The following is a 14,858-nucleotide window of genomic DNA, read 5'->3' as shown; positions in this document are numbered from 1 at the left end:
GACAAACACGGAAGCAAAGGCAGCGTTCAGCAGCTCTGCTTTGTCCRTGTTTTTTGTAACCARGGTACCCACCCCATTCACTAGTGGTCCCACGTTCTCCCTGAYCTTCCTTTTGTTATTGATATATCTGAAGAAGTTTTTCTTGTTATTCTTAACATCCCGTGCCAGATTCAATTCCAATTTTGCCTTAGCTTTCCTTGTTGCACCCCTGCATTCCCTGACAATGTTCCTGTATTTATCCCAAGTGGCCTGTCCTTTTTTCCACATTCTATATATTGCTTTCTTCTGCTGGAGTTTTGTCAGGAGCTCTCTGCTCATCCACGCAAGTCTCCTGCCCCCTCTGCCTGACTTCTTACGCATAGGGATGCACTGCTGCTGGGCATGGAGGAAGTGCCGCTTGAAAACTAACCAGCTCTCCTGGGCCCCTCTTCCTTCTAGAGCCCTAGCCCATGGGATCTTTCCCAGCAGGTCTCTGAAGAGGCTAAAGTTGGCCCTCCTGAAGTCCAGCGTGGCAAGGCTACTTACTGCCCTGCCTCTTCCTCGTTGGATCTTGAACTCCACTAGCTCGTGGTCACTGCAGCCAAGRYTACCCCCCACCTTCACATCYCCAACAAGGCCCTCTCTGTTTGTTAGTACGAGGTCCAGCAGCCCACCTCTCCTYGTCGGYTCCTCCACAACYTGCGTCAAAAAGTTGTCATCGACGCACTGCAGAAACCTCCAGGACCGTTTGTGCCTCGCTGTGCTGTCTCTCCAGCTGATGTCAGGGAAGTTAAAGTCCCCCATGAGAACCAGGGCCTGCGACCGTGAGGCAACCTCCAGCTGCCTGTAGAAGGCCTCATCAGCTGCCTCCTCCTCTTATTATATCTTTTCAATGATTCTAAAATATGATATGTATCAGTATGTTCACAGTGATATACAAATTTTGAAAGTGCTGGACTATGGCAGCTGCAACAACAACAATAACAACAAAAATAAGAAAAAGAGATAAAAATAAGAAGAAAAATATCCAAAACACTGAACTGATTGGCAAAGACTGAAATATCCTGTACATGCATTTACTGCTAATCCTGTATCTTGCACAACTATTTGTGTTAAATAGAAAAGACTTCATTTCTAAAATGAAATAACCATAATTTCAAGAATTATTTCAGATCTTAAACTAATCCATCCTGGGTTTTTTAAATATGATTGTTCAGCTACTAGACTACACACCCATACAACAGGAAGAATTTGTTTTTTAGCTTCATAACTGATTCCTGAAAGCACAGGTTATCATCTGTAGTCCATGACTGGATGATATGATTTTTAAATATCTTTCATTTCTTTTTAATAAATCAAGTTGATTTATTTCTTCATAATATTAATCAAATTTTCTAATTTAAAGAAACCTCAGAAACAATTTAAACAAATCTCAGAAAAAAAAATGAGTACAAATATTCTAAACAGAAAAGCTACATAAAACCTTGGGGCAAATATAAATAATTTGAAATTTTAAAGCTGACATGTCAGAACATCTTCATATATTTAAATTTTAACTAAATGTAGTGTTCCAAAGTTAATCACACAATACTTTTAAAATAGCTAGCTTATTTTTTTTTGGGACATCATATAATTCACGTGTTTTTAGTACAAAACCTTACAAAAATGTTTGTGAGAAATAAAAATCAAAAATTATTTTTATAAAGACAGCAACACTTCTTCACCAAAAGGAAAATGGAAAAAGGAGATTTTACATTGCATTGCTCTCCAGAGATGACTATATATTCGTTGCAATGTTTCCAACATACCATTTCTTGTCTGGTTTAGTTGGCCATAGGCTAGCAATGTTTCTGAATTATTGCTATAAGGAAAGTAAACAGAAATTATAGTTTTGGCTGTAATTATACTGTCGCTTTGCCTCCTTCAGTACTCACCTCTGAAAGCATACAGAAACATGCAACTTCTAAACAGGTTTTTAAAAGCATTAAACAGAGTTTAGGATATGAATATTGACTTGTGCATAAGTAAAGAAAGAAAAATAACAATCAGATTAGTGTGGTGCTTTCCTGCGCCAGTAGTTAGCAAGTATATTATTATGGAAAGAGAATAATGATAACAAGACTGTACTATTTTCATTATCTAGTACAGTAATGTCAATGTAGTATAGCTTTGCACTATATAGAATTATCCACTAAAAGTATATCTATATGCTTTTAAGATATCTTGCACTCCTGCTGCTCTTTATATATCCAAGTTTTAGTTGGTATTAAAGTATCAATCACCTTATGTGGGAAAGTGCAATAGTGTGTGCATACACACTACCCTACCCTTTAAAATTCTGATTTATATAAGCCATTTATATAGTAAAGTATAATACATATGATTTCTGAGTGGGAATAGCAAAATGTGCTGGATGGCTAACCAAAAAGCAGATCATTGCTTCTTCATTCTTCACAGTTCTTCATTAGTTCCAAATCTTGTGGGGTCTCTGACTGCCTTTTATACCTTCTTGTAATCACCTCTGCATTTTTATTACATACGGAATGTGTTACATACATGAGATATTTGTGGTTCTATTTTTGTTGTTGTTATGACTTAAAAGCACGTCAGGCCATAATTTGGCCAGTAATTTGCAATACCTTTGGGGTCTCTAGTATCATTCTGTGACTACATTCCCCAGGCCTCTGCTGTAATTTGATGCTTGCACTCTCAGTCCTAATACTTAATTTTGACTATTTTGTATGGATGGGTGTAATTTTTTGTAGGTGTTCCCAAAAAATAGCTAATTATTTTTTCTTTTTTCAACAATTTTGTGTTTGGACACATCTGTGCTGCAAGCACATGCTGAGATTTCACATTAACTCCAAATGTATACATCTCAATACTAGAAGGCAGGTAGTTTGGTTACCATTTAAGCTTATTCATATTCTTCATTGCAATTAGAGGTACCTAGAGGCAGTCTGCATTGTATAATGGCATATAGTTTAACAGTAGCTCATGTTCAAAACTGTTCTTCATACACTTGATTTTACAGCTTTTAGCAAGATTGCATCTATCATTCATCAGCACAGCATCATGCATCTGTTACTTAATATACAAATAAATTCATAAGCCCCTTTTAATCACTATTATTTTCTTTCCCAATTCATAAAAGACTGCTATTATCCAATGTCCTGCCTTCTTCACCACTTGCAGGAAAAGAAGTGCACGAGTAGCAAAAATGTGCAAGAAGCATCAGCTTCAAATAATTGAAATCTGTATATCTCTTGGAGCATAGAGTTTGCTCCATCCTAAAATACCCTGTATTATAAAGTACAGCAAAGAGGACAAGGAGGTAAGAAAAAGACGGTTAATACTGTACCTGACACTCCTTAAGATATCAAACCATGATGCAGCCATGTGCCAGTCTCTTTCAGACAAGAAAGAGCAGTTTTAAAATTCTGCCTCAGGCTGTGATATTAGCTAGATAGATACCTGGAAATGTTGGCTATTCTTATTATCAATTATTCTGTCTTGACAAAGGTGTATAAGTTCTTTGTTGCTTTGTTCATCTTTCTTCTGCTGCTCGTTAATCACAGTAAAGGCAGAGATAAATGGGCCAACTTCAGGATCTTGCATTTAGGTCAATAGCCTAGAAGGCATCTTGCTCTCCTGAAGTCTTTGTATAGATTGCCAGATACTTTATCCTCTTTCACTTTTTTTTTCCCATTTCCCAAAGTTTATGACTCAGAGTATTCTTCCATTTTCGCCTATAATCTTCTCTTGTATCCATTATATTCTTCATGTGTCTCTCATTATTTTTGAGGCCTTCTTTTCAGAGCTGTTTTCTTCCATATAACTTCTCTTGTGGATACTATCTGTTGATGTCTTTTAGACAATCTTTCAGAAGTCTTTCCTATTTAGAACAGAAAGTTCTTCCTTCCTTCCTTCCTTCCTTCCTTCCTTCCTTCCTTCCTTCCTTCCTTCCTTCCTTCGTTCCTTCCTTCCTTCCTTCCTTCCTTCCTTCCTTCCTCTCCTTTATTATGTTATGTTTCTCTATTATTCTCTTCCACCCTACATATTCTGCAACCATTCCTCACCCTTATTCTATCCTATATCTTCAGGGCTAAGCAACGTGGTCTATTAATTACTGTCTCAGTGGCACTGATCTCTTAACATTTTTAATAGCTGTCATTCTCCTTAGCTGGTCCTTTCAGCTTCTGCACTAGAGGTGCCAATATGCACTTCATAATTATGTAGCCTCCCTCTGGGTTTAAATCTGATCTACAGGTTGAATATCCCACAGCTAGCCTGTCATCTCCATCTGTGGCAGTCTTTTTGACTTTTCCTTCATTTACAGCTGCTATTACGTGGCTTTTTACCCATTTTTTTCATTTCCTTATTAGTGCTGTTTTCCCCTATTCCCAATGCTATATTCTCTTTTCTACCATAGCACTTAAATTTCCTTGTTTCCTCTTAATAAAATACATACATAGATACATACATATATATATATGTTACACACATATATATATTATACATATATATATAATGCACGTATATATATTATGCATATACATAAACATACTTTTTTTTTTTTAATAATTCTTTCACCAAAGCCTTTTGCATCTTCTTATTTAGACTCTCATAATGACAGGTTTTGGGAAAAAAAAGCATACAATTCAATTACATTTTATTCCAAAATTTCTTATAGATACTGTATGATTTCAGTATAAAAGCATCTACTGCTTTACTCAGGAGGAAGAGGGAAGAAATTAGGCTTTTTTTTTTTTTTTTTAACTCTCTCATATGAAAAGACTTGGAAGTACCTACTGCACTGGCCTCCAGATTCTTGTTTGCTGAGTTACAGTAGTAAAAAGAAACCAAATACTTCCCAGACATAATTTCCATGAATATATAGTCTTTTCTACTACTTCTCCACTAGTAGTGGAGAATAGCTTATTATAGCTTCAGTAGCTTATTTCAGGGTAAAATGTGTGAATACTTCCCCATCTTTCCACCAGAAAGAGTAGAGAAGTTCTGCTATTTCAATTTTGCTACTTGCATAGATGATTCATTTTAGTGGGTATTTGCTGATAGTTATAACACGTAATTCAGATGAGAGTAAGGAAATATACATTTCAAACTCACATTTATAGCAGATGTTCTGTTAATTATCTTTAGCATTTCCTATTGAATATTTCTCTATTGTAAATCCATTTTGAGGTTACTCATTAATGCTCGTATGGTATTTGAATATGTTTGCAAGGAAAACATTAAAAAGGCAAAGTGTATTAATTATTAAAAGGGCAAAGTATATTAGTTATTAAGACGTTAAGGAAATTCAAACATTAAAATTATGCTCAAATATGCATTCTGAGGACTACAATAATCTGACAGATGAGAATTACAGTAATCTGCAAATGATTTTATTTCTTAATGTATTAGTTAATTAGGTGGGTCAAAATCATCACTGTATAATTTTAGATTAATTTATAGGAATACTTTCAAGTATACAAGGATAAAATTATATTACTGATAAGTCTTATTAACAGTATATTCTCCAGATGGTATCACTTTCATTATGTCCTCCTAAATAATGCAGATACTTTCAGATGCTGAGGATCAAAGATAAAACCTTTAGAAACTTCATGAGAAGCAACCTGTGCACATGTAAAAGATGACCTTTCTCTTCTCCATTAGAGAGCAAGGCCTGAGTGCTGGACAGAGCAGCATGGACTCGGCCACATCCACGTTGCATTAACCCTGATCCATATGATCATTTTCCATACCTCGGGTTTTCTAGCCCAGCAGTCTCATCAATTCATTCCAGGTTTCAGATTGGAGCAACAAATACATTGTTCCACACTGAGAATCACTGGACTTTGGAAACTCTAACCTGTCCTCAGCAGCTTCCCTTCTTGAAGTGGTTTCCCATCAGAACCCTACTTTCCACCTCCCATCATGCTCTCACTTACCAATCCATCTAGCATTACCAAGGCAACATTCATACTTTTGTCCAGCTTTTTTGTTTTTCTACCCTTTGTCTGCCCAGCAACAGCTCCCAGGTTCACTTACATATGATAAGATACAGAAATTGCTTAGGGAAGGGAAAGAGGGGATCGAGGGAGACCTTCTAATGGAGTTAACAGTGTCATTCCCTCAGGACAATTAAGCTTGAAATTACTTAAAAATGAAAATATTTTAAAGATGAAAAGTTACATAAAACTAAAAATTTATAAATCCAGAAGGCCTAGCAGGCTTTTTGAGTATTCTTCACTAAATTTACATAGTAAACAAAGAGAAAGTATAGGAGCTGCAAATACTTCATACACAAATAACGGGGAAAGTTTTTGAAATAATTTATTATAGAGTACCAGGTAAGAAATAGTTGCCTGCAAAAGTAACAATATAGGCAAGAGGCTAAGCAACACTGAAGCAATCATTCATGAGGTGTTTTTACATAATGTGAATGGCCTGGAAAGCATTTTGTCTCACCTAAATGGGCAGACAAGGGAGAAAAAACGCTAAATTCAAATTGAGCTCTGTTGTTTTCCTGGAGTGACTGGACTGGAGGGAAACCAAGCTTAGCACATATAAGGCAATGAGGCTGCAATGTAGAACAAAATCTGTGTGTTCCCATCTAACACATTCTTCTGTGTGGTTTCTATCAGGTTCCTTACATGAATCACTGGTGTCCTGGTGAATGCACAGGCAGCACGTCCCTCTTATGGGCAAGGGCCAAAATCAAAGCGTTGACTTGGCCATCCTGAATGATACACAGAAGGAGTGTAGCTGTGCCCTTGCCCTTTTAACACACATATGTGTGTGTGTTAAAACAGTAAGCATGTATGTATTGACACCCATACCTGAGGAAGCAGTAGCTGCCAGATGTTGTTACACCACAAAGACTTTTTGTCTTTTGATTTTAAAGTCTTTAAAAAGCTTCTTTTTTTCCTCAAAACTATTCTTCAAAGTAGACTCTGGATGATTTTTTTTTTACTATAAATAGAGAAAGTATGTAATGCTAATTCCTAATAATAATTCCTAATAAATAAATACTGCTAATTGGGATGTATAAAGGAAATGTGAAAATTAGAAACAGTAGGAAATAACACTGTCTCACACAGTAAAAAGAAAGAAAATGAAAATCACCTTTTGTGAGTTTGAAATATGGACTTTTCACCCCTTGCTGATTAACATATTGTGCTATAGCTATATATATTTAAGAAATAGCATAATTATATTAATGATGCATTTGCTAGTGTTTTTTTCTTCTGTTTTTTTTTTTTTTCTACTCACTATCACAGCACTTAGGTTACTGAATGTTCTTTATTCTAATTTTCCTTGTACATATGCATGTTCTCGCAGTTTGTTGCATATAAAGCAGCACAAAAGGATTGTAAAATAATTTCAGAATCAAGACAATAATTCTCTTCAATGAAAAGCTCTACATATTTTTTAAATAGAGTATTTACATTTAAATATAGGTATCTAGTTACTATTGCTAGAAATAGGTTTATGTGAATAGTTTTTAGGACAGTTGTTTGCATAGGACGACTTATTCTTTTTTTCCTGTGTTCTTGGTTTTTTTTTTTTTCCTTCTTTCCCGCACATTTCTGTGTGTAAGAAAAAATCATATCTGCGCTACATGGACTTACAATAGGAGGAACCTTCTTGATAGGTTATTTTTTTCCTCTGATGGAGAGAGAAAATTAAACAGAATGTTGAAACTATTTTAACTCAAAACAAGTGGCAGTGATAAGGACAAACATTGAATGTTTTGAAGAACTCCAGTATTTCTTTTCACTAAAACTTAGAAAAGCTCCTGAAAAATTCCTTGGTTCTAACGAACCAAGAGATATCAAAGTGTATCATGTAACCATGTTTCTTCTAGTAATATCCATCTGCATTTCCACTTAGAAGGAAGAAGAATTGATTATAAACTTATGCCAAGTTCTGAGACCTATTTAATTATCTTTTCCTGTCATGTTCCTGCAAGTGGAGTTTTATAGCAGATTTGCATCATTGCCAAAGGAAAAAAAAAAATCAGTTTGGGGTAATGAAAAGCACAGACTTATTAAAGTAAATAAATGAAGTCTCTGGAAACAGAAATTGAATATGGAAGTATCACCTGGTTAAACAAGGATAAGAATTCAGCTCAGTCATTGCTGGTTTTATCTTTAATAATGGGTCTTCATCATGCTTGCAGAATTAGGGAAATCAAGAATCAACCTATTTAGAATGAGATCAGTGAAACAAGGAAGTGTTTTTCTCAAGTTGGCTATAAGCTAATAAATTTATTAGAAAATCCAATCAACATTAGCTGCAATTTCCATTGGGGTCTGTGTAAATGGAAACCAGAGTTCATGGACCTCCTTCTGCTCTCCTCAGGAACTAAACTGACTTTGCTTCCTTCAGGTACTTCTGTGGTACAAGTCACAGCCACTGATGCTGACGACCCCTCATATGGAAACAGTGCCAGAATCATTTACAGCATACTTCAAGGACAGCCATATTTCTCCGTGGAACCAGAAACAGGTTAGGAAAATTGCCATTTTCATTTTTTCCAATTACCATAAACTATGAGCAAGAGTTCTCATATCACCAAAATAATTTTTGTTTAAAATGTCTAATTGAAATGAAATATTTCTTCCTCTTTCTCTTCTAATAATTTATAATTCTTAAAATGAATAAATTTTAGCAGTGTGAAATATAACTTTACCATGGTACTGTTAAAATAGTTAAGACTGTTTATAGTAAAGGAAGAAAAAGGATCATATGCTAGAAAACATGATTATATTTTTCTTTGTGATAATAATTAGACTAATAAAAGATGTCCTTTTTAACCACAAACTTTGTCTTGTATATGTGTCTTGCATCATTTTTAACATGAAATGAAAAACAGGGAGTCTTTCTTTTTAAAGAAACAGGTAGCCTCTACTGGAGACTATCTGTAAGGTTTATAGTTAGAAATATATACTTTAAAATTTGAAATGCATATATCAGAAATATATTTCAGACCAATAGTAAAAGATGCAGTAGTCTGTTACATGTCAGACAGAGATGAATAACAATTTTTTTCTTTGTTTTTATTAAAGGCATCATCAGGACTGCTTTGCCAAACATGAACAGAGAAAACAGGGAGCAGTACCAAGTAGTTATCCAGGCAAAGGACATGGGAGGCCAGATGGGTGGATTATCAGGGACCACCACCGTGAACATCACATTGACGGATGTCAACGACAATCCACCTCGATTCCCCCAGAGTAAGCTGCATTTAATAGTTGTCCTGCACCATAAGAGCTTCAGACTAAAGAGTTAAGCAATCACCATCTGGTTTAATTTAGAATAAATCTAGATTATGGGGCACACATGAACAAAAGGCTTATGTGATGATTTATTCACTATTATTAAAGTGGAAAATTAAATGTTACAGCATTCCTTTGTTAGGAAAACAGTTACATGATCAAATATAACTGCAGCAAACCTGGGATACTCTCCGGTATTATGGGAGGGGGTGAGAGGTGAAATCCTAAGAGCATTACAGCAGTGTTTGCTTTTCTCCTTACCTAGATTAATTCCTGTGCACTCCCTCATTAGAAAATAAAACATGTAGTAATTCTAGCTAGGCAGAAATTTTGGAATTTTAGTCTCTATTTAACCATTTAATCATGATGAACCTGGGAAAGGAATTACTTGAAGGAAATCAAGCAGATTTGTACTTGTACAGTTACCGTGCTACAAAATCTGACAGAAGACTTCCCAAAGTGAAGCAAATGGCAATTAGCATTGCTGCTTTTGACAGCTTCAGCTTACAAAAGCCCCTTATACTGCTTTTTAAACACCGCTATTGGTCTCTACATAATATGGAAAGGTTAAATTATGTGATTACAAGATTTGTTAGAGGTTAAATATTTAAAATAAATTGAAGTCACAATTGTATAATCACAAGCTGGTTTGGGCATACTTAATAAAAAATGGATTAGGATCATCTCACTACCCAGGTTGTTTCTGCTGTAATTCCATTGCCTTCAGTAGTTACAGAGAATAAGACTTCAGGCACATGTTGAAATGATTCTTATTTTAACAAAGCCTTCATGCAACAAATGGAGTACTCAAGGTTATTCAACTTAATATTGCAGTTATTATATATGCATTTCTAAGATATTTATCATCATGTGATTTCATATATGCTCAAAATTCTGAACATCCTGAACCACGTATGTGCATTTCCTCACAGGCCCTATTCTGGAGATAATTTATTGTTAATTTGTGTGTGTATTTCCTGTATTTTTAGCTTGCATTTCTGTAGAGGGTTATGGTACTAGTGTGGTGTAGGTGAAGAAGGCTCTCCTACTGCTCTATGAAATTTTCACAGACTGTTGAGGAAGGCCTGTCACAGATGTGTCACAATCAAAGATTTAGGGCAATACTGATTTAACAGTTGCATTTAGGACAGCCCATAAGTACTAAATGTAGTTGCTGATGCTTTCTTTTCTTTTTTTTCTTTTCTTTCTTAAACACTACTTAACATGTCAAGTTGACATGTGGAGTGTCAGAATCAGCTTTATAGGCTGCAGTTATGGAATTGTGCTTACATGACTTGCCTTGCAGTCCAATTCCATATTCATCTGACTCACATGAATGTCTGATGTAGCCTAGACATATCTGGGCATTTTCTTCTTACATCAGTAGAACATAGATTTGGCCTGTACTTTAAAGGAAATTGTTCCCTTTTTTTTTCTTTTTTTTTCTTTTGTTCTCTCTACTTAGTGCCTTTCTAGTTGTTACAGTGGAAATGAATTCTGAAACATTTATAAACCTGGCTTCAATTTTATCAAATATGTGAGAGGACTGACTTTCAAAAAAACCTTATATTTAATCTCAAAATGCAAATATATACTGTAAGAATTCTAGAGTTTAATAGAGCTCAATGAGACTAATGGAATTAATACTGATTAAGTTTAAATTATTCTTACTCTGTGGTATTAATAAATAATAGACGTGTAGCAGGTTCATGAGGTGACCATATCCATATCAGGCTTATAAATTATCAGGAAAAATACTAGTAAATCCCTTAGGTTTTAACATGACTTAGTAGCATATTAAAGCTACACATTCCAACAAAATGCAGCAGGGGCTTTTCAGAGAATTTTCTCATCTTAAAGATATCCTGAAAACCATCAATGGCTTTTTTTTTCTGAGGAAATTTACAATGAATTTTAGCGCTAAAACCTCTGCATAGGAAGACCAGGGGAGGCTTCTGATATTGAATCTCTATTTCAATTGTACTATTTTCAAATATTTTCAGAAGACGTTGACCCGGGCTTTCATAGAATTCTCAAATACTTCCATGCTAGAATTCAAGCCTAGTTAATTGGAGGAGAGGTGCAAGAAACAGTGGGTTTCCCTAGCAGAAGTAAGCCACAGTAGTTTAATATGCCTTGTCATTTTAGTATGATACACACAAGTGATATTACCTGTTTGTGGAAAAAAAATGCTCAGTGAAGAGTATATTTTAACATGATATCTTCATTTTCTTGATATGGTTGATCAGCATATCCTTTGTGTAAATGTTTTACAAATACAGCTATAGTAGTGTCCTGGTTAAACATTTAAGGATATACTAAGACTTTTGGGGAACCTGAGTCTTATTTATCCAAGCGATTCAAGAATTGAGGAGCCTGAGTGCTACTGACGCTTTGAGTTTTCTCAAAGTTCTCTCATGCATCTTTGAATAATGACTGTCCAAGTCTTCAGTGAGACTGTGGCCTTTATTAGTCTAAAGATAAATATTTGTACAGAGTAAGAACCTATTTAAGAGTGTAACTGTGTATAAGATTGCTCTTTCATTCTTTATAACAAACAGAAATCTGTCCAAATGCAAATCTGTAGACTTTAATCTGCCAGCTATATTCCACTCTCCTTAGTAGATAGAAAAGCTTTTCCATTCCTCGCTCCTCCTGTGTTTTATGGGACTGAGAAACATGAGAACATCACTCACTGGGGTAAATGCAAAGTGCAAATCACTCTTTCTTGGAGAAGAAAAGAACAATAAGCTAAAGCATGAACAGAGGGGTTTTGCAAGAGTAATCCTGGGTCTGTGTAATGTGTTGTAGTGCTCATACAGCACCTACAGCTCCACTGCTTCCAATAGTTAGTGACCCAAATGATTAGTCATCTACAGTGATAAAAATAATAAAAGAAAGTATCTTATTATGGTGTATACTTAATATAAAGGGATAGGTCATCTATAAAATAGTCCTTTAGAGGATAAATTTCTGAATATTTTCATTTTGTATTTCCCGTACCTTTTTATTAATTCAAAACATGAGTTCTTAGCACTTTGTAGATTAAATTAATGAGCTGGGTCTTGTACTGGGAGTCAAAGTGGTGACCACAAGGTATGGCTCTGGGATGTAGTTTTAAGCACTTGAGAAAAAAAATGCAGAGAAGAGTTAACACACCATAAAACTAATTAGAACATGCAAATATCAACTACTAAAAAAAGAAAATAGAAAAAAAATAGGTCTTTCATCATAGTCTCACATAGTGCTGAATAAATATTAAATGGGAGCAGAGGCTATGTTTTCCTCTTTTTTAACCATTAACAGATTACAGAGAGATTATATACTAATGTAGTAAAGTACACAGATTTAAGCATTAGAGAAAGGTAATGAAAATGTCAGAACAAGTGCCAGATAAATCATTTCCCTGAAAGACTGGAATGGAACTATGTAAAAATAAATTCGTATTAATAGAATATGGAGTGTATATGGCTAGAAAGTATTATTTCTGCTCTTGTGTATCAGCTTCATGTAAAAAGCTGCTTAAATGTATAAAGAAATTCAGTTTTAGTCTTTCAGGAAATTCAGTATTTACTTACAATTTATAGGTGAATGTGTTTATTTTTGATTTTTTTTTAATTAGGTTCATTAAACTATAACATAATGAGATGGAAAAATTACCTCAACTTGAGGGCAAGTATTAAATTTCCCAGTAACTGTGGGTTTTTTTTTTTTTTTTTTTTTTTTGGTTGTATACTGCTAAGAAGTATCAGCAATCTGCACAGGACTCACCCAGGGTTTTCTGAGGCTCTGCCATAGGCCTCCCAGTGATTCCTTGTCACTGCTCTCTCTAAGTGATTCTTCATGATCACTCACAGCGAACTTCTGTGGCTGTATATACTTTTCAGTTTTTCTAACTTGTACCCAGGAATTTATGTACTACCTTTTTGGTAGCCAGCTGTAGCTTGAATGACAGCTGCATCTGTATTCTTTTTTTTGTTTGTTTGTTTTAATAATTCTTCATAGTACATTGTGTCCCACATGTTTTTCCTATTATTAAGTCCTTACAGATGAGGGATCTCTAGCCTTATTTACTATTTTTACCATATGGCTAGTATATAGAATACTAAAATGTACAGTAAGATACTTATTTCAATTAACTACAGTATTTCCAAATGATGACAGCTTTTATCCTGTGTTTTGTATCAGCTGTGTGACACTGAAACACAGGGATACATTTAAGCCATGCAAAGAAGCACAAAACAAAAATGAAAATATTTTTGGGTCGTATTTAAACATAAATTCTCCGCTTTTGCAAACACAGCTGCACTCTACTCGTGTATTTTCAAAAAAACATTTCTCTGCATTAAGGTGTCAAATTTACTTAATATTGTATCTTATTTAATTTTGAATGGTGAGATTTCAAACTGCTGCTTATAGTTTGTCAAGGAAGCTGGAGACTGGAAGGGAGGGAAGAAGAGAGGGAGGAAGGAGACATTGTTGAGGTTGTTGTTTGTGCTGCTGGCATGTGTAAAATTTATCCAGAAAGATTCTAATTAGACATTGAGGGGAAAAAAATGGTAGCAAGGAGAGAAAAGCCTGAACAGATCACAGAAATAATCTTTCTTGATAGTATTTCAGGAATTATATGAGCAAGAATATGTGACCTATGTGATCCTTGTAGGCTGCATGTTCTGTAAAGTTCATTTTCAACCTTCATTTTCTACAATTTCATTTCCACGTTGTACGTAAACTTTTCCCATAGCATAATTCTCTGTGCCCTATTTTGCTCAGTCTTTCAATTCTAAAAGTGAGTTCTCTAGAATAAAATACGTATACAGATACATCACCAGCTAGCACGTAGCTCAAAGTACAGCGTTACTTGCTGAGCGTATAATGGACTGTGCAGCTCTTGACCAGCTCTTTGTCTCGCTGACAGATACAATCCACCTCCGCATTCCTGAATCCTCCCCGGTTGGGACTGCCATCGGCAGCGTCAAGGCCACTGATGCAGACACTGGGAAAAATGCAGAAGTAGAATACAGAATTATAGATGGTGACGGCACAGATATGTTTGATATCATGACGCAGAAAGACACACAGGAAGGCATCATAACTGTGCGAAAGGTGTCTATTACTAACATTTGTTGAAATTATTTTGTTGGCGGTGTTATGCCATAAGTGTTTGTTGGAAAAAATAATGTTTAGCTTGTGTGTTGGTAATTGTAAATGCTTAACACTCGCAAGAGTTCCACATTTGTGAGTGCAACAGATATTATTTCCTTGTAATCAGATCTGAAAATAACAGGTGCAGAGATATCTTTGAGAGGCAGGTGAAGGTTTAAAGAATTATTGCCAGTAAAATACACAAAAATGATCCATCCCAGGATGTTAGTTGTAATTATCTTCACAGTTTCAAATACAATTACATAACTGTTTTGGATTCCTGTAGCCTATTTTCCTCAGTCAGACATTCATGGTTCAGCCACTACTGAGTGATTTAGGATCTCTTTATTCAGGGTTTCTCAGAACACCTTTTAGGCGACCAAATACACCAGGACATAAGCACACTGACAGAAGATAAATTGACACTAAATTGACACACTGACA

At 35.2% G+C, this 14,858-nt stretch overlaps 1 protein-coding gene across 1 annotated transcript in view; it reads left to right on the top strand.

Annotated features, from left to right (window-relative positions):
* The window catches only part of CDH10 (cadherin 10), a 53,070-nt gene that overhangs the window by 22,005 nt on the left and 16,207 nt on the right, over positions 1-14,858 (top strand). The window contains exons 3-5 of the mRNA XM_026048243.1: positions 8,380-8,499; positions 9,060-9,227; positions 14,188-14,375. Coding sequence (XP_025904028.1) covers positions 8,380-8,499; positions 9,060-9,227; positions 14,188-14,375 — 476 coding nt within the window. The remainder of the gene's footprint in view (positions 1-8,379; positions 8,500-9,059; positions 9,228-14,187; positions 14,376-14,858) is intronic.

This window comes from Nothoprocta perdicaria, unplaced genomic scaffold (genome assembly GCF_003342845.1).
Source record: "Nothoprocta perdicaria isolate Ctin4 unplaced genomic scaffold, notPer1 scaffold_520, whole genome shotgun sequence".
Classification (NCBI taxonomy): Eukaryota; Metazoa; Chordata; class Aves; order Tinamiformes; family Tinamidae; genus Nothoprocta; species Nothoprocta perdicaria.
Note: the sequence above shows the minus strand (reverse complement) of the source record. Positions and strands in the feature narration are given on the sequence as shown.